The sequence below is a fragment of the Rattus norvegicus genome, chromosome 10 (assembly GCF_021556685.1).
Source record: "Rattus norvegicus strain SHRSP/BbbUtx chromosome 10, alternate assembly SHRSP_T2T, whole genome shotgun sequence".
Classification (NCBI taxonomy): domain Eukaryota; kingdom Metazoa; phylum Chordata; class Mammalia; order Rodentia; family Muridae; genus Rattus; species Rattus norvegicus.
Genome location: NC_141543.1, coordinates 71050121 through 71075000, shown reverse-complemented (window position 1 = coordinate 71075000; position 24880 = coordinate 71050121). Strand labels below are relative to the sequence as shown.

Here is a 24880-nt window from a genome sequence, read left to right as displayed (position 1 = left end):
AGCCGAGAGATAGTGGCACATACCACTGATCCCAGCACCCCAGAGGCAAAAGCAGATGGATCTCTGAGTTCAGGGCTAGCCTGGTCTACAGATCGAGTTCCAGGATAGCTGGGGCTGCACAGAGAAAACCTGTTTCGATCCCTCCCACTAAAAAAGTTGTTAACTGGGTGCTGTGCTGAGGAGATATCCACTGTGTGACCCGAGTAAGGGACCTGATCCGTCCCTGTCCCTTGAATGTGGGAAGAAAATGTTTTCAGGGGTGTCAAGCGTTCAGACATGAAGGATAACCGTTACCTCGAGCATGCCTGGCAAAGTTAAACGACTCCAAAGCGTCAGCCATTGCTTCCCCATGGATGCTTATCATCTCTGTCCTGCTCCATCACTGACCATGTGAGGACCTGAGCTAGTTCACCCTCACGTAGATCCTTTTGCTTGACTGCTCTGCTCCTACCGGCTGATCTCCCAGCCTTGCTATGTATCCTAATTCAGCTGCAAACCTGTGATCCTCCTGCCTCAGCCTGCCAAGTACTGGGACTATAAAATCATAACGTTTCGCAAACATCTTTGTGTGTCCTGATCACTCAAGACTCTTACAGTTTCTAACTGAGCAGGTCTGGGGTGGCCTGAGACTAGTATTTTATTTATTTATTTATTTATTCATGTATTTATCTATTTATTTATTTGGGGGTGGACAGATAGATGGCTCAGCAGTTAAGAGCACTGGCTCTTCTTCCAGAGGACCCAGCTTTAACTACCAGCACCCACACTTATCTCTAAGTCCAATTCCAGGGAACTCTGATACCGTATCCTGGCCTTAGTGAGCACCAGGCACGAATGTGACACACAGACACACAATGCAGGCAACACATCCCTACACATAAAATAACATATTTTCTTAAAAGATATTTGTTTTTACATAATGTGAGTGCTTCTGCCTGCGTGTATGTCTATGCACCAGCTAAGTGTCCTGCACACACAGAAACCAGAAGAGGGCACTGGATGCCCTGGAACTGAAGTTTTAAACTATTGTGAACCACTGTGTCAGTGCTGGGAACTGAACCCAGGCCCTCTGCAAGGGCAACAGGGGCTGCACTGAGCCATTCCTCCAGCCTCACAAGGTCTTAGGTCAAATGGATGCTCTTGGTCCAGTGCCATGTGTGGAAGGAAAGGTCCTGGTCCAGTCCACCTACGCTTCTTCCTAAATCAGAATCTCTGCCCTACCCACACCTGCTATTTCTTCTTTGTTTGTTTGTTGTTGTCTCACTCTGGAATCCGGGCCGTCCTAGAACTCAATCTGTAGACCAGGCTGGCTCAAACTCACAGAGACCCACATGCTTCTACCTCCCTAATTCTGGGGCTTGCTGTGTGCCACCATAGCCAGTGGATTTGCTGTGTTTGGCTAAGGGACCCTCTGCTTACTTTTCTCTTACTGATGAGTGTCCACTGCCCAGATACGTTTCCAGTACTTGCTAGGTTCACTTATATCCCACTCTGCTTTCCTCAGATCTCTGATTCAGAGTATAAGGCACTTGGCAGCCGAAGCAGCGCAGCGGCGGTGGCAGAAGTAGCAGCAGCAGCAACAGCAGCGGCGGCTGGACGAAGCAGCGCGGAGGCAGCAGTGACAGCGGCAGCAGCAACTGCAACAGCAGCAGCAGCGGCAGCAGCAGCAGCAGCAGCGAAGGCAACGGTAGCCGCAGCAGCAGCGGCGGCAGCAGCAGCGGAGGCAGCGGCAACAGCTGCAGCAGCGGCAGCAGCAGCAGCGGCAGCAGCAACAGCCGCAGCAGCGGTGGTGGCAGCAGCAGCGGAGGCAGCAGCAGGCCTCCAGAGGCAGCTGAGTGCCTGCTGAAATGTGTAGCCAGGGTGGTGAACTGAGCCCATGAACTGAGAGCCATGCTGGAGCTACAGAAGTGACTTGAGCCTTCTCACCTTTCCACTGTCATGATATACAAACAGATTTCTGGTTTGGCCCTCCTTCCTGTAGGTAATCTGCAGCCCGTGGGGATGTCCAATCTTCTCTGTCTGGAAGGTGGCATTTAAGTCCTTGATGTTGATGATAGCCTTTGGGGTTTTACCCTAGAAGAGAGAAAGGATCCTCAAGATACCGAGGGCAACGGGTGCCTTCCTGCCAAGGCCTTCAATACAAGCCCCTACTACATAACCCTGGGTTGCTCTAACAGACAACGGTACAGCCGCTCTACGGATTGCCTGTGCTGGCCATCCCCACCTGCCTAGTCAGACTGGCCCCTCTGAGCTGGAAGGGGTCTAGGAAACCTTCACTTTGGACTTTTCACACGTCTTAGCCAAAGCACCTTTCCTGGGGCAAACCAACCCAACCACTCCCTGTGAAATAACCAACCAGACAGCAGCTCCCTGGGCTCTGACCCGTGGTGGAGCACTAATTAAGGCCAAGGAATCCTGATGAGAGACAGGATGATTCCAAGCCGCTGGACCAGCAGGAGCGGCACTGAACTTTTTTAAACACAAATTTAAATCCCAAGCCTCGGACCCTGAGCTTGCTGACCAAGTACTTTACCACTAAGGGAGACCTTCCACTCCCTTTTGTTATTTACTTATTTATTTGTTTGTTTATTTATTTATTTTCTTATAACCTGTCACTAAGCTATACCCAAGTCCTCCTATTATTCTTGTGTAATGCTTTTGTTTGTTTGTTTGTTTGTTTGTTTGTTTGTTTTTTGCTAGAAACATGTTTTTAAATTTTACCTATATTGTTACAGTTACCCATCTTGGAAGGTTGGTATATTTATATTATGTGTATGTCTGTGTACCTGAACATATCTGTGAGTACCATATGTGTGCGGGTGCTTTCAAAAGACAGAAGGGGGCATGAGATCCCCTGGAGTTAGTTATAGGAGGTTGTGAACCACCTAATGTGGGTGCTGGAAGCCAAACGTGGGTCCCCTGAGAGAACAGCAAGTGCTCTTAGCTATTTCATCCCTTTTAATTGTTGAGCAGTAGTTAATTCTCAGTTATATTATCATTTCCTTCGTTAATTGTAGGTGGAAATTAGGTTCTATGGGTTTTCCTTTCTTTCTTTCTTTCTTTTCTTTTTTTTTTCTGTGTCCTTTTTCTTTTTTTTCTTTTTTTTTTACATTTTATTTTTTTTTTTATTAACTTGAGTATTTCTTATATACATTTCGAGTGTTATTCCCTTTCCCGGTATCCGGGCAAACATCCCCCTAACCCCTCCCCTTCCTTATGGGTGTTCCCCTCCCAACCCTCCCCCCATTGCCGCCCTCCCCCCACCAGTCTAGTTCACTGGGGGTTCAGTCTTAGCAGGACCCAGGGCTTCCCCTTCCACTGGTGCTCTTACTAGGATATTCATTGCTACCTATGAGGTCAGAGTCCAGGGTCAGTCCATGTATAGTCTTTAGGTAGTGGCTTAGTCCCTGGAAGCTCTGGTTGCTTGGCATTGTTGTACATATGGGGTCTCGAGCCCCTTCAAGCTCTTCCAGTTCTTTCTCTGATTCCTTCAACAGGGGTCCTGTTCTCAGTTCAGTGGTTTGCTGCTGGCATTCGCCTCTGTATTTGCTGTATTCTGGCTGTGTCTCTCAGGAGAGATCTACATCCAGCTCCTGTCTGCCTGCACTTCTTTGCTTCATCCATCTTGTCTAATTGGGTGGCTGTATATGTATGGGCCACATATGGGGCAGGCTCTGAATGGGTGTTCCTTCAGTCTCTGTTTTAATCTTTGCCTCTCTATTCCCTGCCAAGGGTATTCTTGTTCCCCTTTTAAAGAAGGAGTGAAGCATTCACATTTTGATCATCCGTCTTGAGTTTCATTTGTTCTAGGCATCTAGGGTAATTCAAGCATTTGGGCTAATAGCCACTTATCAATGAGTGCATACCATGTATGTCTAAAGAATTGAGCTAAAATGAAGTTTGATTTTTCTTTTTGTCTTGTTTTGTTTGGGTTTGGTTTTTTTTTTTTTTTTTTTTTTTTTCAGACAGGGCTTCTCTTCGAACCCCTTGCTGTCCTGGAACTTCTATTTTTCTTTTCTTTTTTTTTTTCCCCCCCGAGCTGGAGACCGAACCCAGGGCCTTGCACTTGCTAGGCAAGCGCTCTACCACTGAGCTAAATCCCCAACCCCCTGGAACTTGATCTGTAGACTAGGCTGGCCTCAAACCCACAGAGATCTGACTGCTTTTGCCTCCCAAGTGCTGGGATTAAAGGCGTGCACCATCATGCGTGGCTGCCCAGGTTAGTCTTCAACTCTTGGGCTGAAATCCCTCCTGCCTCAGCCTCCAGAGAAATTGTGACTCCATTTAACTTAATTCTTTGCACAATCCAAAATTTTTACATAAAAATGAGTAACTTTCATAATAAAAAAATCCATTTGGGAAAAGTATTTTTAAAAGAAAAAAGAAAGGAAGGAAAAGACCTACATGGAGTCCATTCCTGCAATCTCAACAGCAGGAAAATGAGGCAGGAGAATTGTAAGTTCACAGCCAGCTGGGGCTACACAGCAGGATCCCATCTCGAAACAAATCCAAGCAAAAGTGGATGCAGGCCACTGTCACCCCCACTGCCCTTAGAAGATGGAAAGATCTCCCATGCTCATGGATTGGCAGGATTAATATAGTAAAAATGGCCATTTTACCAAAAGCGATCTACAGATTCAATGCAATCCCCATCAAATTACCAATCCATTTCTTCAAAGAGTTAGACTGAACAATTAGCGAATTAATTTGGAATAACAAAAAAACCCAGGATAGCTAAAACTATCCTCAACAATAAAAGGACTTCAGGGGGAATCACTATTCCTGAACTCAAGCAGTATTATAGAGCAATAGTGATAAAAACTGCATGGTATTGGTACAGAGACAGACAGATAGACCAATTGAACAGAATTGAAGACCCAGAAATGAACCCACACACCTATGGGCACTTGATTTTTGACAAAGGAGCCAAAACCATCCAATGGAAAAAAGATAGCATTTTCAGCAAATGGTGCTGGTTCAACTGGAGGTCAACATGTAGAAGAATCCAGATCGATCCATGCTTATCATCCTGTACAAAGCTTAAGTCCAAGTGGATCAAGGACCTCCACATCAAACCAGATACACTCAAACTAATAGAAGAAAAACTAGGGCAGCATCTCAAACACATGGGCACTGGAAAAAATTTCCTGAACAAAACACCAATGGCTTATGCTCTAAGATCAAGAATTGACAAATGGGATCTCATAAAACTGCAACGCTTCTATAAGGCAAAGGACACTATGGTTAGGACAAAACGGCAACCAACAGATTGGGAAAAGATCTTTACCAATCCTACAACAGATAGAGGCCTTATATCCAAAATATACAAAGAACTCAGGAAGTTAGACCGCAGGGAGACAAATAACCCTATTAAAAAATGGGGTTCAGAGCTAAACAAAGAATTCACAGCTGAGGAATGCCGAATGGCTGAGAAACACCTAAAGAAATGTTCAACATCTTTAGTCATAAGGGAAATGCAAATCAAAACAACCCTGAGATTTCACCTCACACCAGTGAGAATGGCTAAGATCAAAAACTCAGGTGACAGCAAATGCTGGCGAGGATGTGGAGAAAGAGGAACACTCCTCCATTGTTGGTGGGATTGCAGACTGGTACAACCATTCTGGAAATCAGTCTGGAGGTTCCTCAGAAAATTGGACATTGAACTGCCTGAGGATCCAGCTATACCTCTCTTGGGCATATACCCAAAAGATGCCCCAACATATAAAAAAGACACGTGCTCCACTATGTTCATTGCAGCCTTATTTATAATAGCCAGAAGCTGGAAAGAACCCAGATGCCCTTCAACAGAGGAATGGATACAGAAAATGTGGTACATCTACACAATGGAATATTGCTCAGCTATCAAAAACAATGACTTTATGAAATTCATAGGCAAATGGTCGGAACTGGAAAATATCACCCTGAGTGAGGTAACCCAATCACAGGAAAACACACATGGTATACACTCATTGATAAGTGGCTATTAGCCCAAATGCTTGAATTACCCTAGATGCATAGAACACATGAAACTCAAGACGGATGATCAAAATGTGAATGTTTCACTCCTTCTTTAAAAGGGGAACAAGAATACCCTTGGCAGGGAATAGAGAGGCAAAGATTAAAACAGAGACTGAAGGAACACCCATTCAGAGCCTGCCCCACATGTGGCCCATACATATACAGCCACCCAATTAGACAAGATGGATGAAGCAAAGAAGTGCAGGCAGACAGGAGCCGGATGTAGATCTCTCCTGAGAGACACAGCCAGAATACAGCAAATACAGAGGCGAATGCCAGCAGCAAACCACTGAACTGAGAACAGGACCCCCGTTGAAGGAATCAGAGAAAGAACTGGAAGAGCTTAAAGGGGTTCGAGACCCCATATGTACAACAATGCCAAGCAACCAGAGCTTCCAGGGACCAAGCCACTACCTAAAGACTATACATGGACTGACCCTGGACTCTGACCCCATAGGTAGCAATGAATATCCTAGTAAGAGCACCAGTGGAAGGGGAAGCCCTGGGTCCTGCTAAGACTGAACCCCCAGTGAACGTGATTGTTGGGGGTAGGGCGGCAATGGGGGGAGGATGGGGAGGGGAACACCCATAAAGAAGGGGAGGGGGAGGGGTTAGGGGGATGTTGGCCCGTAAACCGGGAAAGGGAGTAACACTCGAAAATAAGAAATACTCAAGTTAATAAAAAAAAAAAAAAAAAAAAAAAAAAAACCCACAACATACTGGCTTGGTCTGGAACTAAAGATCAAATAACCTTTCTCCAGCCAAGGAGGAAAGCCTGTCTAACCACAGGAGAGCTTTTCTCTTCCTGAGTAAAACAGAAACATCGAATGTGCACGTTGGGAGTGTTTAAAGTGGCAGGTCCCACTTTTCTCCCTACACTTTTCCCTCAGTCCGGGACATGCCAGCTTGCCCCTCTAGAACTGTCTACTCCTCTGGGAGAGCGCCAGGGAAGCACAGACCAATCTCTCGAGACCGAGACCGAGCTGCAGAGCTCAGAGCTTGCCCCTCTGGTCTGCAGCTCTGTTCCTTCACGTTCAACTTCGTTAACAATTTTTGGGGTGTTTTTTGTTTTTTTCTGTTCTCTAATACTGGACGGCCCCAGGGTCCGATGTGGTAACTGGCCTCCAAAGATATCCTCACCACTTCCTTCTTCCCCAGTAGTCCCCAGATGCTCTACCCAGAAGGAGGTAGAGTTACATCCCTTCCTTTAAGTAAGTCCAGATACAGGATTTGCCTTGACCCTGTAGAATGCAGTTCCTGGCCTGGCCTTCTGAAGGCTTGGCAGTTTTGTTCTCTGATTTGTTTGTTCGGTTTTGTTTTGATTTGTTTTTAGGTTTATCTTATTTTATGTGTAGAAGTACCTTTACTCCATGTAAGTGTGTATATTGTGTACATGCCTGATGCATGCAGAGTTCGAAGGGGGGTGTTGAATCCCTTGAAACTTGACTTAGATGTGGTTTTGAGCCATGATGTGGGTGCTGAGAACCACACCAGAGTCCTCTGCAAGAGCAACAAGTGCTCTTAACTGCTGAGCCACCTCTCCAGCCCTTGTTTAGACAGGGTCTTGCTGAACTGTCTGTGTAGATCAGGCTGGCCTGGAACTCATAGAGACCCACCAGCTTCTGTTTGGGGGGCCCAGAGATCAAGGAGGGTGGCACCACACCAGGAGACAATCCTTTTGCATTGAAGAGAACAATCTCTGTGCCTTAACGAGGCTTGAGCTAGGGAAGAGCCCAATGACAGAGTGATGTCATTGATCCTGCACAGACCCTGGGCTCAATCCCTAGCATCATAAGAAGAGAAACACAGGGGGCTGGAGAGATAGCTCTGCTCTTCCAGAGGTCCTGAGTTTAATTCTCAGCACCCACATGGTGGCTCACAACCATCTATAATGGGATCTGATGTCTTCTTCTGGTGTGTCTGAAGACAGCTATAGTGTATTCACGTACATAAAATAAATCTAAAGGAGGAGGAGGAAGAAGAGGAGGAGGGGGAGAGAAAAAGGAGAACAAGAACAAGAAGGAGAACAAGAAGATAGAAGAGGCAGACTCCTGACTGACCATAGGGTTCTCCAGGGCACTGGGCAAGGGAAATGGAGTTTGTTTGTTTGTTTGTTTGTTTGTTTGTTTATTCTTGAGATAGGGTCTCATCATATAACCCTGGCTGTCCTGGAACTCACTCTGTAGACTAGGCTGGCTTCAAACTCACAGAGATCAGCCTGTCTCTGCCTCTCAAGTGCTGGGATTAGTGTCACAAGCCATTTGCCTGACCTTGTTTAAATGAGTAAACTGAATATGTAAATGTATCTCAATAAAACTGCTTTTAGCCAGGCATGGTGGTACACTCCTATTATCCGAGCACTCAGGAGGCCCTCTATGAATACAAGGCTATCCTGATTTCAGTAACAAGTTCTGGGCTAGCAAGGGCTACATAGTGAGACTCTGCCTCAATAAGAAAAGAAAAAAAAAAAAAAAAACTAGAGACTAACAGTAATGAAACGAACCAAACCAAGCTGATGCTGAGTGACCAAAGTATGGCTGTATGTGGACTGGATTGCCTGTAGCCAAGGGGAAGTAGGAGAACATTTTCCTCACCAGGGCTGAAGGGAGGGCTCCTGAGGAACACAGGCGGCCTGACCTCTTACCTCTTCCTTGGTGTAGTACTTCAGCAGGCCTTCCCTTGACAGAAGGACAAACCTTCTCCTCAGGAACTGGGAGTTGTCCCTTCCTCGCTTCCACAGGAAGCCTTCTCGATCACCTTAACCACCAAGGGCAAGAAAAGAGCCATGAAGTCAGCACAAAAAAGCTAACCTGAGGCTCAGGGGCTGAAGGTAGGAGGGGCTCCACCCTCCCCTGGGATAACCAGTCTAATCTGGGGCCAACTTTTTATGATTTCAGTCTCCACCCACCATGTAAAACCCTTCCTCCTCACTCTTCCATGAGGTCCCACTGCTTTCTTAGAAGAAGGCAGGTGTGGTGGGGCCTGAAGTCCCAGGATTTAGGCTGAGGAAAGGGAGCTGTTATGAGTCTGTGATGGTTTGTCTATGCTTGACTCAGGGAGTGGCACTATTAGGAGGTGTGGCCCTGTTGGAGTAGGTGTGTCACTGTGAGCATGGGCTTTAAGACTCTCACCCTAGCTGCCTGGAAGTCAGTCTTCCACTAGCAGCCTTCAGATGAAGGTGTAGAACCCTCAGCTCCTCCTGCACCATGCCTGCCTGGATGCTGCCATGCTCCCACCTTGATGATAATGGACTGATCTCTGGAGCTGTAAGCCAGTCCAAGTTAAATGTTGTTTTTTATAAGACTTGTACTGGTCATGGTGTCTGTTCACAGCAGTAAACCTTAACTAAGAGTTCAATGCCAGTCTTGGCTACATAGCAAGATCTTGTCACAGAAAAACATGTTGGGGAAATGGCTCAGCTGTTAAGAGCACTTGTTTTTGCAAAGGATCCAGGTTCAGTTCTCAGCACACAGATGGTAGCTCACAACCATCCATAATCAGAGACTTTCCTCTGCCCTCTGACGGCACCAGTATTACACGTGGTGCACATGCATACATTCACAATCATACACAGAAAAATAAAGATTTTTTTTAGTTTAATAAAACAAAGAGGGTTGGGGATTTAGCTCAGTGGTAGAGCGCTTGCCTAGGAAGCGCAAGGCCCTGGGTTCGGTCCCCAGCTCCGAAAAAAAAAAAGAACCAAAAAAAAAAAAAAAAAAAGAAAGAAAATTGTCCTTACATGCTTTTGGGCTGGAGAGATGGCTCAGCGGTTAAGAGCACTGACTGCTCTTCCAGAGGTCATGAGTTCAATTCCCAGCAACCACATGGTGGCTCACAACCATCTGTAAAGAGATCTGATGCCCTCTTCTGGTGTATCTGAAGACAGCTACAGTGTACTTATATATAATAAATGAATAAATAAAAAAAATTTTAAAAAAATAAAACAAAGAAAGACAAAGAAGAGAGGGGAGGGGAAGGGAGAAGAGAGTGGGGAAAAAAGAAAGAAAGAAAGAAAAAAGGTTTAAGAAGACCAAGTATTGAAAAACAGGACTAATTCTGTACAAGGTCCTGGGCTGAGATGTGGCTCAGCTGGTAGAGTCTCTCATAGCATGAAAGAAGCGTGGGATTGGGCTGGAGAGCTGGCTCAGAGGTTAACAGCACTGACTGCTCTTCCAGAGGTCCTGAGTTCAATTCCCAGCAACCACATGGTGGCTCACAACCATCTGTAATGAGATCTGATGCCCTCTTCTGGTGTGTCTGAAGACATAGTATACTCATATACATAAAAATAAATAAATAAATCTAAAAAAAAAAAGAAGCGTGGGATTTAACCCTAGCACTGCATAAGGCCAGTAGTGGTGGCTATAATCCTAACATTCTGGAAGTAGCAGGAGGATCAGGAGTTCAAGGTCATCCTTGGCTATACAGTGAATTCAAGGCCACCCTGAAATAGATGAGACCTTGCCTCAAAAGAATGAAGGGACTGTGTGGTGGTATACACCTTTGATCCCAGCACTCAGGAGGCAGAGACAGATGGGTCTTTATGAGTTTAGGGCCAGCCTGGGATACATTGAGAGTTTCAAGCAAGCCAGGAATATATAGTGAGACTATGTATGTATGCATGTATGTATGTATGTGCATGCATGTGTGTGTATATATAAATTATATACTCCTAGCCAACGTTGACATTGACATCAGTCAATTGTAAGAATATAAGAGTGATCCTCAAGACATCTATGAGTTGAAGAATCATTTGTACTCCTAGAAATCCTGGAAGCTGAGGTCCGCCAGCTTGAGAATTCAAGTCAGTGGGGTGGAAACCACCCTAGATCTAGGGTTGCTGTTGTGGTACCCTGCGTGAGTGTGGAAAAAGAAGCTGAAATCGAGCTCATGTGCCTACCAAGCCTACCTAACTACCTCCCACTCTTGTTATCTAGGGCTCAAGAGAACATAGATCTCACAACATTAAGATGGTAACTTTTGGGGTGCAGAGAAAAGGCTAAATGGCTGAGAACATTGGCTGCTCTCTCAGGTTCAAATCTCTGCTGTACCCACATGGCTCACAACTGTCACAACTCCAGTCCCAGGGGATCTAAGACCATGTCCTGGCCTTTAGGTGCACTGCATACATGTGGTGCATATACATGCATACATGCATACATATGTACATACATACATACATACATACGTACATACATACATACATACAAACGAAATGGTAACTTTACCTGGGGGCGAGACAGCTTTCTCAGCCATAAACTCCTGCCTTTCATACTTAGCTCGAATCCATTGTTCCTTTAAGACCCTAAAAAGAGAACTTTTGGTCAGTCATGCCTTTGGTGTCTTCCCACAGTGACTTCCCAGCACCTGCAGCAGAGGATGGGGACAACCCAGGAGCTGCCATCTCAAGACACCCAGAGGCTCTCCTCCCTAGGTTAGTTAACACTGGTGCTGGATGATTCTCTGTAGTGGGGGTGGAGCATCCTGTGCTCTATGGAATACGCAGCAGTACCTCTGGCTTCTACCTCCTCAGAGGCTTCCGCTCTCCAGATGACACACCAGGGAAATGTGTCTTCTAGTGGGTTGAGAAGCACTAGACTGTCCCTCAACCCTCTAAGTCAATGATGAAGAAAGATACAGCTCCCTGGACACTTAGCCCCCGTCGACAACTGCCTGCTCGTGTGTGAACTTGAGTATTAAATGTCCTGAACCTGCTGATGAACTCTGGCTCACCACACTGCATAGAGCAGACTGACTCAACTTTCTGTGTCACGTCTTTTGAAATAAGGTCTACTGTCTCCCAGGCCGACCCTGAGGTGTCCAAAGTAGCTGAGATTGACTTTGAACTCATGATCTTCCTGCTTCAACCCCATATCCCCACCACTAAGTGCTGGGATTACAGATATATGCCACCATAGCACTGGGGATCAAACCCAGGACCCAGTCAAGCAAGCTCTCTAGCAACTGTGCTTCATCGCCAGTGAACATCTCTAAATCTAGGAATGGGGCAGTAATAAACCTGCCTTCCCTAGTGCTGAGGTGGGCAGATCTATGTAAAGAATCCAGCATTAGAGTCCACACAAGGTAGGGTTGTTTGTTTGTTTGACAGTCTTACTATTGTAGGCTGGCCATGAACTCACAGAAAACTGCTTGCTTCTGCCTCCCAGACAGTTAGGAAAAGGTGTGCTTCCCAACACCAGGCTCACTGTGGGCTCTTACTACTAACCTCAACTAAATGTTATTCTTTTTTTTTTTTTTCTTTTTTTTTTTCGGAGCTGGGGACCGAACCCAGGGCCTTGCGCTTCCTAGGCAAGCGCTCTACCACTGAGCTAAATCCCCAACCCCGCAACTAAATGTTATTCTTGGCTGCTATGAAACCGCGCAGCTGGGAACAAACCTATTCCTACTGTTTGCTCCATCTTATCTTTTCCAGGAACGAGTTCCAAAGGTTAGCTGACTGAATGGACTGGGCACAGGAATGACCTAGAGCTGCACATCTGGCCCAAACAGGTCACCTGGAGCTCTGGGTTGCTCTGGGCTGCATGGGACAAAGGGACCAAAAGTTAGAGACTGACGGGAAGCCCTCTCTGAGCCATGCTGGATGGTACAGCATGCACCTGCAAGTGGATTTACTGCCGACTGCAGGTAGAAGTCAGCCTGAGAGAAAGATGGCTGAACAAGAGCCATGAGAGTAGAAGATCCTGGGGTTGGGGATTTAGCTCAGTGGTAGAGCGCTTGTCTAGCAAGCGCAAGGCCCTGGGTTCGGTCCCCAGCTCCGGAAAGAAAAAAAAAAAGAAAAAAAAAAAGAAGAGTAGAAGATCCTGTCATGCTTGAGCCCCTGGTGTGGCCTTTCCAGCCCCCTTCTCCTTCTCCTTGGTCGTGTTTGAGCTCCTGGTATTAGGATCCTCCTCCCTCTTATTTCCTCTTTTATATAAAAAAGTACCTTTATTTATTTATTTTGTGTGCATACACATATGTGCGTAACTGCTCACTCCACAGTACATGAGTGGAAGTCAGAGAACAGCCGTGAGATCCATTTCCCTCCTTCCTTCATGCAGATCTCAGGAATGGAACTCGGGGTCTCAGGCTTAATGGCAGGTGCCTTCGCCCACCGGGCCATCTTGTAGGCCTTTGCTGGCATTGTTTTCAAGCAGGATCTCGCCATACAGCAGTCCAGACTTATCTCAATCACAAACTCCTCTGGCTTAGCCTCCCTGGCCCCCTTAATGCCAGGATTACAGGTGGTATGCACCATCACAGCTGGTATGGGATTGTCCTTCTTGAGGGTGACTTCACATCTGTCCTTCCAGGCATCTGATCTTCAGAGCCCACACAATCTTTGTTATCTGAGCTAGCTGAAGCTGGAATTCTGTGGCTTACAGTCAAGAGTTCTTTCATGGTTTGAGGTGAAGCTCAGGGGTAGAGGGCTGACCTGATAGGTACAGTCCCTGGTTTTCATCCCCAGTGCTTCCTAAGGTATAGCCTTTCCCACAGGACAGTGACGACAGCACTAGGCCCAACACGGAGATGGGAATCCTGGGTCATAGGACCAGTACCAGGGGACAGACTAGAGACCAAGGACTCTTGTTATGGTCCCCAAGGCAGGAAATGCAGTAATTTTAAAACTGGAGAGAAGAGGCCACCAGTCCTCAGTCAACAGGGATTAAAATGTAAAGGCATTTGTGGGAGTCATGATAACCAACGCTGGAGGGGGTCAGTGTAGAAAGGCCATGCAAGAGATGCTGTCCAGGGCTTGGAGCAAGGGCTGAGTGGTGGCAAAGGGGCAAGATAGGTTCCTTCAAGTGGTGTCCAACATAACTCTCAGGCGTGAGGGACCTGGTATCACTCTAAAGTTGACACTGAGAAATGCATGCTGGGTCACATGGGGGATGCTTAAACAAATGACATCATTTCATCTACATCATGTTATAAGGCATGTTGCTGTTTACACTTTAGAAGGGGGACTCGGGCTACATGCAGAGGGACATCCGAGGGGCTTGGTGCCTTGGCTGCCTTCTTTTACTGGGTAGCAGTAGAGTTGTGGCTTTTGTTTTGTTTGAGGTGAAGTCTCAGGTAGCCCGTGCTGACTTCCACCTCACTGTGTAGCAGAGGTTGACCCTCTTATCTCCTGGGCATCAGGATTACGGGCATTTGCTACCATAGCTGATTTCAGGCAGGATTCCTATGCACCCTCCATGGTAATACCAGAACCATCCCTGAAACAACCTTCCATCCAGATCACAGGAGAACTCACCTCAGACAAAGGTAAGAGGGACAGAGAAGGGCTGGGATGACCCCTCCCCAGGATCACTCACTCACAGGCAGTCGCTGGCCTGAGGGACGTAGTAGAAAGTTGGGACTCTAGCTTCAAACTTGGCTTTCACACTGAGGTTCCCATTGTGAGTCATGAACTGTAAGACAAGAGCAAGTTGGCGTAATTGTAGAACTTGAAAATGAACTTGAAATGAAACCATGGCTTACTCAGAAGACTGTGAATGTTGGGCGTGGTGCCTGCACACAGGCCTTTAATCCAGCAGAACCTGGTGGATCTTTGTGAGTTCAAGGCCAGCCTGCTCTACACAGTGAGTTCTGGGACAGCCAGGGCTAAGTAGAGAAACCCTGTCTATAGATAGATAGATAGATAGATAGATAGATAGATAGATAGATAGATAGATATAGATCAATCAATCAATCAATCAATCAATCAATCAATGCCTGTGGTTTTTACTGGCTCTGAGGCTGGTCCAGGAGAAACTGCTTTTAAGAAGGCATCTCACCAGACATGGAGAGTTCTAGTTTGGTATAACGTGGGGTATTGATAACTATGTCTTATATAAGAACAGCCCCTTACAGTTCTCATATAACATTATATTGGGTTCTCTCAACCATTTTAACACTACTAGTCCATTTTTAAAGAGGACACCGAGGCTCAGAGAGGTTAGGTGACTTAAGGCAACACCACTGGTTAACACAAAATGAGGATCTGAAGCCAGCTATGCTGGACCACAAAAAACTCATTTTTTTTTCTCTCACTGATTCCACAGACAGCCACACACCCTCATACCTCTTGAAGTTTACAGGAGACTGGGGTAGCTAGAGAATGAAAATGACTGCCAGCCCCGTAGAATAACCCATGTCACCAGAGACTTAGTGGGCACTGTGTCCAGTGATAGATATGCTGATGTGCCAGTGGGCGTGACACAGCTGGGGCAGAGGCAGGAACGCCAGGTTTATAATTCGTGTCTCTGGGCACCGAGAACACTATCCTCCACCTTGGAGACCCTGGAGCTGTGCCATAGACATGTATTGCCTTTGGACCTCTGGTGATCTCACCTGCCCCAGTGTAGACATTGCAGGGGCTTAGAAGGCAAAGACCTGTGAGTGCATGGGCTAGCTGGTGGTATCTATCTTTCCCTTGCCTAGAATGTAGGACTTGAATGGATAGCCACTTTGTCTTTTCAGTGTGTTCTTCCCACAAAGACTATAGTAGGCTTCCAGTTACATCTCTGTGGATCGAATGGTAAAAAGCCCAGCCCAGATCCTGCCATAAAAGGGAAGTGCTCAGTGGAGTTACCCACTCCTTGAACCTCTCCACTCCCCAGTGTGGTGTTGACCTGCCTGCACTCTTAAGCTTTTCTGGCCAAAATGGCTTCTTCCCCTAAGCTGAGGATTCTAACATACTAACTGGGCAGGAAAACAGAGTGGCCTAGGAAGGGGTGCAGAACCTTAGGCTATGAATCAGATGTTTCTCTTCCTCAGTTCCTGGCTCCTACCAATGACTACAATAATTATTAATTCACTTTGTGTTTGAGCTGAACCTGTTTTATTCTTACAGCAGCCAGGGATAGGGAGATGCATGTCCATGACATGGTGTAGAAACACACTCTGTAGCTAAGATTAAGACCCTAGCCCAAGGGCTGGAGCGACGGTTCAATGGTGAAGAGCATTTACTGCTCTCACAGAGGACCTGGGTTCGATTCCCAGCACCACCATGGCCGCTCACAACTACTTGTTACTCCGATTCCAGGGGATCTGCCTTCCTTTGACCTCTGTGAGCTCCTGCGCATACATGGCATACATAACAAACACTTAGGGAAAACACACACACACACACACACACACACACACACACACACATATCTGTGTTTTCTCTCATTAATCATTTCATTTTCCTCCTCTGTGAACAGGAGGAACACCTGCGTGCTGCCTCTTCTCCCTCACGCCCAATTCCAAGAATCTGCACACGTGTGCCAGTCTACCTCCACCATACTGTCGTCCCAGAAGTCCAGTCTCACGGATTTAACTTTGCTGATGTCTGGGAAGTTGCGATGGACGCCAGAGCAGTGGAGACAGATGAAAACCCCCAGCTTGTAAGAGGCCCAATCAGGATCTGCGGGGTGGAAGAGCAGGATCTCCGCTGAGCTGGACAAGGACTGGACTAGGGTGCAGGGACAGGCTGGGCCTGAAAGTTAGGATTCTGGGTCGGAGGCAAGCTCTGCCCACACCGGTAATCCTTTCTCTCTAGGTCCCCAACCTTGGACAACTGAGGTGACTGCATGAACCGTGCTTAGCCCACCCTTTGGCTCGACGATACCCAGGAGACCACGGAAGGGGGAACCGAGGAGAGTGGGCGAGTGAGGGAACCGCTTCCTCGGTCCTTGCGCGGCAGTGGGGGGTCAAAGAGCTCCAGGTGGCACCGCGGTGAGGACCTCAGGGTCTGAGGACGCCGGAAGGGCCCGGGATCGGAGATGGTGTCTAGAGCCGGGTCCTGGGTGGTAAGATGCCCGGTGGGAGAGAGAGGGACCCAGGGCATGGACCGCATCTGTTGCGGAGCGAGGACCAAGGTCCCGGGTTTCAGGAGCAGGGAGACGGAGGACCGTCGGGGCCTCCCGAAACTCTCCAGCGAGAAGGACTGGGGTCCCAAGCGAGGAGCGAGTCTGAGTCGCGCGTGAACGGGCTCCTAGGGAAGGGGACGGTGGGCCAGGGGTCAGGGCCGTGGCTGGCTGCACCTGCCCCGCACACGGCGCCCTTACCCGCTGCCCCGCAGTCGGCGCAGTGCCCGTTGCCAGTGCCCGCAGCCTGCAGCAGCTCCAGCAACCGCTTCTTGTTGCGTTCACGGTCGCCCATGGCCGGCCCAGAGGTCTCAGCGGGGCTCAGCCCCGCCACCTCTGTGGTTCCCGCTTCTGGACGCTCATGGTCCTGTGTTTCCCTGACCGCCGGAGAAGGATTCAGATCCGCAAGCCTCCAGGCCGGTACGACCGCCGGCCCCGCCCACACGACAGCAGGCCCCGCCACCAGGTCTCCGGCCACGCCCCTAGATAATATGCCCTGGCCCAAAGCAGCGCAGCCCAGATCCACCACCTGATGGGGAGGGACAGAAGTGCACCAGATCAATCCAGCCTGGCTACTTGCTAACTAGAGACCATAGTTTATTCAGTCGCTCTGTACCTCGTCGCCCACATCTAAAAAAGAGGCATATTAGGCCAGTGTGGCTCTTTCCTCCAAATGGAAACATTCTGTGCTGGAGAGACAGTTCGTAATACTCGGGGAGTTTAGAAAAGTACAAGATTCATAAGAAAGAGCGAGCCTTTGCTAGAGCTGCCTGCAAGGTGAGCAGGGAGACCCAGCTAAACAGCATTCATGAATAGTTATTCACACTGGGTGGGTTTTTGGCGAGGCCGCTTCTTTTGAGACCCTCCTCCTCCTCCTCCTCCTCCTCCTCCTCCTCCTCCTCCTCCTCCTCCTCCTCCTCCTCCTCTTCCTTTTTTTTTTTTCTTCAGATGAAACATTTTAATCTACTAGTGGCACTTAACACTGCACAAGGAGTCACAGCTCCCAGAGGCTTCTTCCAGTTCAGAGAAGTTCAAGAAATATGTAGAGTTCCTGGTCCCCTGCCTGTGAGAACAAGGGACAGTAGGCAGAAAAAAAAGCGGGGGCCCTCCTGTCACTCATAGATCCAGTTCTGCGCACAGCTCTTGTAGTCCACCAGCTCCTCAGGCTGAAACCACAAACTGATCTCCTTCTCTGCCCTCTCCACAGAATCGCTGCCATGAATGATGTCCCTGCCAATTTGGATACAAAAATCTCCTCCTATGGTCCCAGGCTTAGAGTCCGCTGGGTTGGTCTCTCCAAGCATCACCCGGCCTGTCTTCACAACATTCAGTCCCTCCCAGACCATAGCAACCACTAGTCCTGAGTGCATGTACTTCACCAGGCCAGTAAAGAAGGGACGGTCCTTCAGGTCACTGTAGTGCTCCTTGAGAAGATCTTCTGAAGCCTGCGTAAATTTCAAACCAACAAGGCATAATCCCTTCTATTTGAATCGCTTGATGATCTCTCCCAGAAGGCCCCGCTGGACCCCATCAGGCTTGATGGCGATGAAGGTAAGCTCACTGTTGGCCATGGTCCCCTTCTGACACCCCGTCTTTAACTCTGGCAGTGATTGCCCGCACCAGAAATGCCACCCATGCTCTTATAAGTAACCTTAATAAACTTAGTGGTTCTGCAAGCTAGACTTGGGTACAATTATTTGGTCTGTTGATGGTGTGCTAGCGATATGGGGTGAGCAGACATCTGTACGTGTCTCTCATCTCTCCATGTACACAACAGGCATGTGTCTGTGCTTCAGGGCTCCGTGTGTTAAAGCGTTCTGCAGGCCTGCCATCTGTGCAGATGCCCCCTTCTCAGAACACCCTCTGTGATTCCCAGTCCCCAGGTCTGGTCCCGTACCATTCCCTAAGAGTTCTATCCATCCTCCGGAGTCCTGATTGTATCTGTGGTCCATGTGATATTACAATAACTTAGATAACTGTGCTAATTCCAATTCCTGGCCTCACTAGAGTCCAGCGTCAATCTTTTATTCATGAATCATTGAAGATCCTGAGTAGCTCTGAGAAACAGCCTCTACCAGTTTTAGAAAATTGAAAGTTTCATGACTGGATTCACCAGGAAGTAGACCAACCCAGACAGAGCTGGAACCTGTAAAATTCCATCGCTGCGAGGGGATCAGGGTTTGGGTGGTCTTGAACCTGTTTCATTTCATCTCTTCTCTTCCATACCCAGTGACTCACTGGAGGAGTCTAATCATTCACCTGTAACACACATGGGTTTCTATCCTGAAGTACCTGAGGCCTTCCATACCCACATTCAACACACACACACACACACACACACACACACACACACACACACGAATAACCTGATAATGATGGTATATGTCTAGGATTCCACAAATTTAAGATATGAATGCTGGTCCCAGCTCCGTCTCTTCTTGTTTGTGTGGAAGTGTGTTCCATCACCTATCTAAATTTCCTTGCCTCTCTGATGGGAACTCATCTGGATTGCTAGCTTTCGTTTCTCTCCATTCCCATGGTGGAGGAGGTCAAGCCATCAGACCTGGTGAAGAGAAAGAAGCACATTCCAGAAACAGCCAGCCTGTAGGGGTCATGACTATGTGTTGAGTTTGGGGTGGCTAGCCCAGGAGCATCCATGAAGGAACCAGTAAGTGAGCCAGCTGGGGCCAGGAGGCATGGAACTGTTTACCAAACAAACCCAGAGATGAGTCATTTCCGCTGCACTGAATTAAAGAGAGACAGAAATAAGTCTCCCAAGAGGAGGATGGGGGAGACAACAATGTAAGGTATGCAGGCAGAGGGGAGAGGCACAAGCCAAGGTGGTCTCTCCTTTTCTCATCCTCATGGCAAAGCTGGTCCATTGGGAGCCCCGGCCTTTCTCGGTCCCCTGTAGCATCTTGACTCTTAACTCCCTGGAGCCTCATAAAGAAACAGAGCAGCACTCAGTTCTGAGAGGAGTCCCTGACTACAAGGTCCCCTTGGATTTCTCTTCCCTTCCTTATTTTTGGAGGTTTTATTTCAAAGAATAGCAAGGTTTAAGGTGGACTTGCAGCCATCCTACAAAAGGAAAACTAACAGTATGCTGGCACCCTGGGACAGGTGTCCTGCCACCTGCCTCTGTTGCGGGGTGAGGAGGTAATTGATACAGACTGGGTGCTTAGCAGACCAAGCTCCAGACGTGAGCATGAGTTTCACAATGTGCCTTGGTAGGCCGCAGACATCTTCTCATTTCACAGAAGAGAGCGACAGCTAAGCCCCAGAGGAGCCATTACCCAAGGTCTTGTGGTCAAATGGTGTGTGCAACAGGAGCTGACAGACAGATCTCCTGTTACAGTGTTGTTTAGTCTGTTTAATTCATGAAGTCCTCCTTCTTCTCATCCTGAGTTCGGTATGCTGTGTAATGATTATTACATTCAACACATCCAGGCTAGAAAGAGAGCTCAGTGGTTAGAGCACTGGCTGCTCTTCTAGGAACCCAGGTTCAATTCCCAGCACCCGCATGTCAACTCACAACCATTTGGAAGTCCAGTTCTAGGGGATCTGAAGTCTTCTGTCCTCTGAGGGCACTTGAAATCATGTTCACGTAAACAGACACAGATCTACACATAGGTTAAAAAAAGCCTTAATAGGGCTGGAGAGATGGCTCAGCGGTTAAGAGCACCCGACTGCTCTTCCAGAGGTCATGAGTTCAATTCCCAGCAACCACATGGTGGCTCACAACCATCTGTAAAGAGATCCGATGCCCTCTTCTGGTGTATCTGAGGACAGCTACAGTGTACTTGTATATAATAAATAAATAAATCTTTAAAAAAAAAAAAAGCCTTAATAAAAACCCACCCCCAACACACAAACACACACACACACACACACACACACACAGAGTCACAGGCACAGTCACACACACACTCTCACACACTCACATACACACACACACACACACTCATCACCAGAGAAAACACACATCCATCACCAACCTGCTGGGTTCATCTTTTTTTTTTTTTTTTTTGAGCTGGGGACCGAACCCAGGGCTTTGCGCTTCCTAGGTAAGCGCTCTACCACTGAGCTAAATCCCCAGCCCCCTGGGTTCATCTTATAACTGAAAGTTTGTGGCCTTTATTTTCCCTACTGATTTTCAAAACATGCTCATCACCCAATGGAAACTTTGTCACTCAGTCCTGAATTTTGCATGATAGACTCTTTACTCCACCTGTGTGCTCAGAAATGACAAGCCGAAGGGACATGAGAGCAAACCTTTTGCCATGACTCCTCAAGAAGCTGACACGGAAAGATCGAGAGCTTGAGGTGTGCGTGCCTGATTTACACAGTGCGTTCCAAACCAACCTGAGCAAAGACTTACCTCAAAATGAAACATAAAAGGAGGGGCTGGAGAGATGGCTCAATGATTTAGAGCTGCCCTTGCCAAAAGCCCAGTCAGGGTTCCCAGCATCCATGTCAGGCAGCTCACAGCAGCCCATACATGTTTAACATGTATGTATGTGCATATACATACATGACCAATTCGTCGTTAAAGTTTTATATTATTTTTATGTATATGTAGAAATAAATCATTTTAAAATATTTATTTTTAAATAATGTGTATGTGTTGGTGGGTAGTTATGTGTATATGAGCACAAATGCCTATAGAGTCCAAAGGCATTGGAGGATCCCTTGGAGATAGAGTTAAAGGTAGTTGCAAGCCACTGTGTAGGTGCTGGGACCTTAATGTAGAGTCTTCTGCCAGAACTGAAAGGCTCTGCCTTAACTGCTGGGCTATCTCTCCAGCCCTTAAATAAATCTTTTCTTTTTCATCTACAAGAATTAAGAAGCTTGTGTCACAGCACCTACAGTCCCCCCTCCTACAAAATTGTCACTTTTAAGGCCACGTGCAGTTGGCTGAATGGGAGAATTGAGTCTTCTAGCGCCTTCCACCCCCAGCACCACCAGTACAGACCTCATTTTACTAGTCTTAGAAGAACAGTCAAACCCTAGCAAACCCAAATATGGTTCAGAATTTAGGATGTGGGTTCTTGGGATGAGAACTGCCCATTGGGTGACTCAGCAGGTTCCTGGTGAGGTTAGAGCGGTCACAGCTGAGTCCCATGGCCTTAAATCACAGCTGCACTGTTCTAACCAGCCACATGGCCAAGAGGTCACCTCTATCCTCCCCAGATTCGGAAAACAAAAGAAGGTTGACCGTTTCTTGTATTTTCCTGGCCTCTCTGAAGGTCCCCCAGAAAACTCCACACTTCTCCCATTCCAAAGTTGCATCTTGCTAAAATGCTGACTAGACCACCTCAGGTGAGTCCTTGAATTCCCTGACATTGAGGTCTGGTCAACAGCATCCAAGTCAAACCACAGTGCCATCTCACCACAGTCGGCAAAATGTGAGGCTATCAGCCAAACACTATTCAGTGCTTACTGGCTTCTGAACACTGAGTGCAGAAATAGCCACTTGCCCCCAGCCCTGATGTGACAGACACAGCTAAGCAGCTGTGCTGTGCCTGTGGTGCTGACAGACACAGGACAAAAATAAATCTTAGCTAAAAACAAACAAAGAAACACAAAACAACCCAGGCATGGTGGCCCACACCTTTAATCCCAGCACTTAGGAGGCAGAAGCAAGTGGATCTCTGTAAATTCAGGGGTAGCCTGGTCTACAGACTAAGTTCCAGGACACCCAGGACTACACAGAGAAACCCTGTATAAAACAAAACACATGTCCCCCAAAGGAAAAACAGAGAGAAAACAAAGAAGAAAAAGGTAAGATAGAAAATTGACTTTATAATTTAGCAGAAGGACATTTGCATAGCACATATGAGGCCCTAAGTTAAATACTAGTACTGACCAAAGAAAAAGAAGAGGAGGAAGAAGAGGAGGAGGAGGAGGAGTTGGGGGAGGAGGAGGAGGAGGAGGAGAGGACTAGTGACATAGCTCAGTGGTTTAAGAGCACGTACTGCTCTAGCAAAGGACTTGAATTTGTTTCCCAGCACCCACACAGCACTCTCACACTCACAACTGCTTGTAACTGCAGTTCCAGGGATCACACACTCTCTTCTGGTCTCCATAGACACCAGGCATGCATGTGGTGCTCATAATATGTGCATAGGCAAAGCACTCATACATATAAACCAAAAATGTTTTTAAAAGAAAGAGAGGGGGAAGGATGAAGGAGAAAAAGATGGAGGAGGAGAAAGAAGGAAGAAGAACAGAAGGGGGAGGAGGGGGGAGGAGGAGGAGGGGAGGAGGAAGAGGAGGAAGAGGAGGAGGGAGAGGAGGAGGGAGAGGAGGAGGAGGGAGAGGAGGAAGAAGAGAGGAGGAAGAGGAGGAGGAGGAAGGGGAGGAGAAGAAGAGGAGGAAAAGGAGGAGGAGGAAGGGGAGGAAGAGGAGGGAGAGGAAGAGGGGGGGAGGAAGAGGAGGAGGAAGAGGGGGAGGAAGAGGAGGAGGAAGAGGAGGAGGAAGAGGAGGAGGAAGAGGAGGAGGAGGGAGAGGAGGAGGAAGAGGAGGAGGAGGGAGAGGAGGAGGAAGAGAGGAGGAAGAGGAGGAGGAGAAAGGGGAGGAGAAGAAGAAGAGGAGGAAAAGGAGGAGGAGGAAGGGGAGGAAGAGGAGGAGGAGGGAGAGGAGGAGGAGGGGGAGGAAGAGGAGGAGGAAGAGGAGGAGGAGGAAGGGGAGGAGAAGAAGAAGAGGAGGAAGGGGAGGAAGAGGAGGATGAGGATGAGGAAGAGGAGGAGGAAGAGGAGGAGGAAGAGGAGGAGGAAGAGGAGGAGGAGGAAGGGGAGGAGAAGAAGAAAAGGAGGAAGGGGAGGAAGAGGAGAATGAGGAGGAGGATGAGGAGGAGGAGGAGGATGAGGAGGAGGAGGAGAGGAGAGATTAGAAGCTATTCCAGAGGGAAGAATTCAGAGCCAGAGGCTGTCTTGCCCCAGGCCATTACTGAGTGCTGAGACCAGAATTTGAGGGTGGGTTGAGGCAGCCTCTCTGGAGTGCTCAGTCCAGACAGCAGCTGCTGGGGTGATGGAGAAGCCAGGACCCTGGGACAGAATGTCCTCTGTAAACAAAACTCCCAGGGCTCCTCAGGACACAAACATTCAGTCCCTTTTGCAGATCAGTGCTCTCCAGCTGAGAAGAACACAGCAGGCCTGGAAGAAAGTCTTCCGCTGTGTTCCCAGGGACAGGCTCATAGATCCCCAGGGAACAGAGCCTGACCCCTTTGACAATGTGAAAAATTATATTTATTAGCTTTAGAATTTTCAAGAAAACTATAATTATAGGGGATTTGGAAAGCACAGTGAGAGAAAACATGGTCCCACTGATGGCCCATAGATTGCAACATGGCGCCGACTTGCACAAGTCTGTCTTATCTTTGTCACGACCCAGGGATAGACACTAGTTTTCAGCCCGATGGGTGAACAAGGCAACTCTAGCCCAGAGATAGTATGTTATTTAACAAACGTCCCAGGGCTGAGGTGAAGCATTTCGGGCGGTCGCAGAGCTGAAGCTGGGGTTCGAATCCAGTTGGTGTGGCAGGTTTTCACCAGTGCATCATCGGGTGGACCCTGGGAACCTAACCTCCAACAAAGGCAGTGCCCCGCAGCTGAGGCACTGAGCTGTGTTTAATAACCCTGTTACGTGTGAATTGTGAGTTTCCTCCTGGTCTTTCACATATAATTTGATATGGTCCAAATCATAGATTTCATACCGCTTTACATCCTTTTAGTAGTTTTTAAAAAATATTCATTTATTTTTTACACCATACACTGTAGCTCTCTTCAGACAGAAAAGATGGCGTCAGATCCCTTTACAGATGGATGTGAGCCACCATGTGGTTGCTGGGAATTGAACTCAGAACTCTTTACTGCTGAGCCATCTCTCCAGTCCCCTTTAAATTTTTATATGTATCATATTAAGATTCCTTTTATTTTGTGGGCTGGAGAGATAGCTTAATCATTACGAGCACCTACTGCTCTTACCAGCGCCCACACGGTTGTCTCACGATGGTGCACTTCAGGGAG

The 24880-nt window shown here is 47.7% G+C and overlaps 1 protein-coding gene, 1 non-coding gene and 1 pseudogene across 4 annotated transcripts in view; all 3 read right to left on the bottom strand.

Moving 5' to 3' along the window:
* Positions 1-17277, bottom strand: part of Adap2 (ArfGAP with dual PH domains 2) — a 29576-nt gene extending 12299 nt beyond the window's left edge. Inside the window, exons 1-6 of one of the 3 annotated variants that reach the window (XM_087573953.1) lie at positions 17055-17277; positions 16281-16411; positions 14276-14432; positions 11250-11326; positions 8666-8778; positions 1927-2073 (exon numbers count right to left, since the gene is read on the bottom strand). In XM_087573953.1, the coding sequence (XP_087430079.1) occupies positions 1927-2073; positions 8666-8778; positions 11250-11277 (288 nt within the window). In that variant the 5' untranslated portion in view covers positions 11278-11326; positions 14276-14432; positions 16281-16411; positions 17055-17277. 3 annotated transcript variants of the gene reach the window in all.
* Positions 17278-17909: 632 nt separating this feature from the next.
* Positions 17910-18477, bottom strand: Nme1-ps3 (NME/NM23 nucleoside diphosphate kinase 1, pseudogene 3; annotated as a pseudogene).
* Positions 18478-22254: 3777 nt separating this feature from the next.
* LOC120095424 (small nucleolar RNA SNORA43) lies at positions 22255-22402 on the bottom strand. The gene has a single exon (XR_015632480.1). It is a non-coding gene; the product is annotated as a small nucleolar RNA SNORA43 (small nucleolar RNA).
* Positions 22403-24880: the final 2478 nt, after the last annotated feature.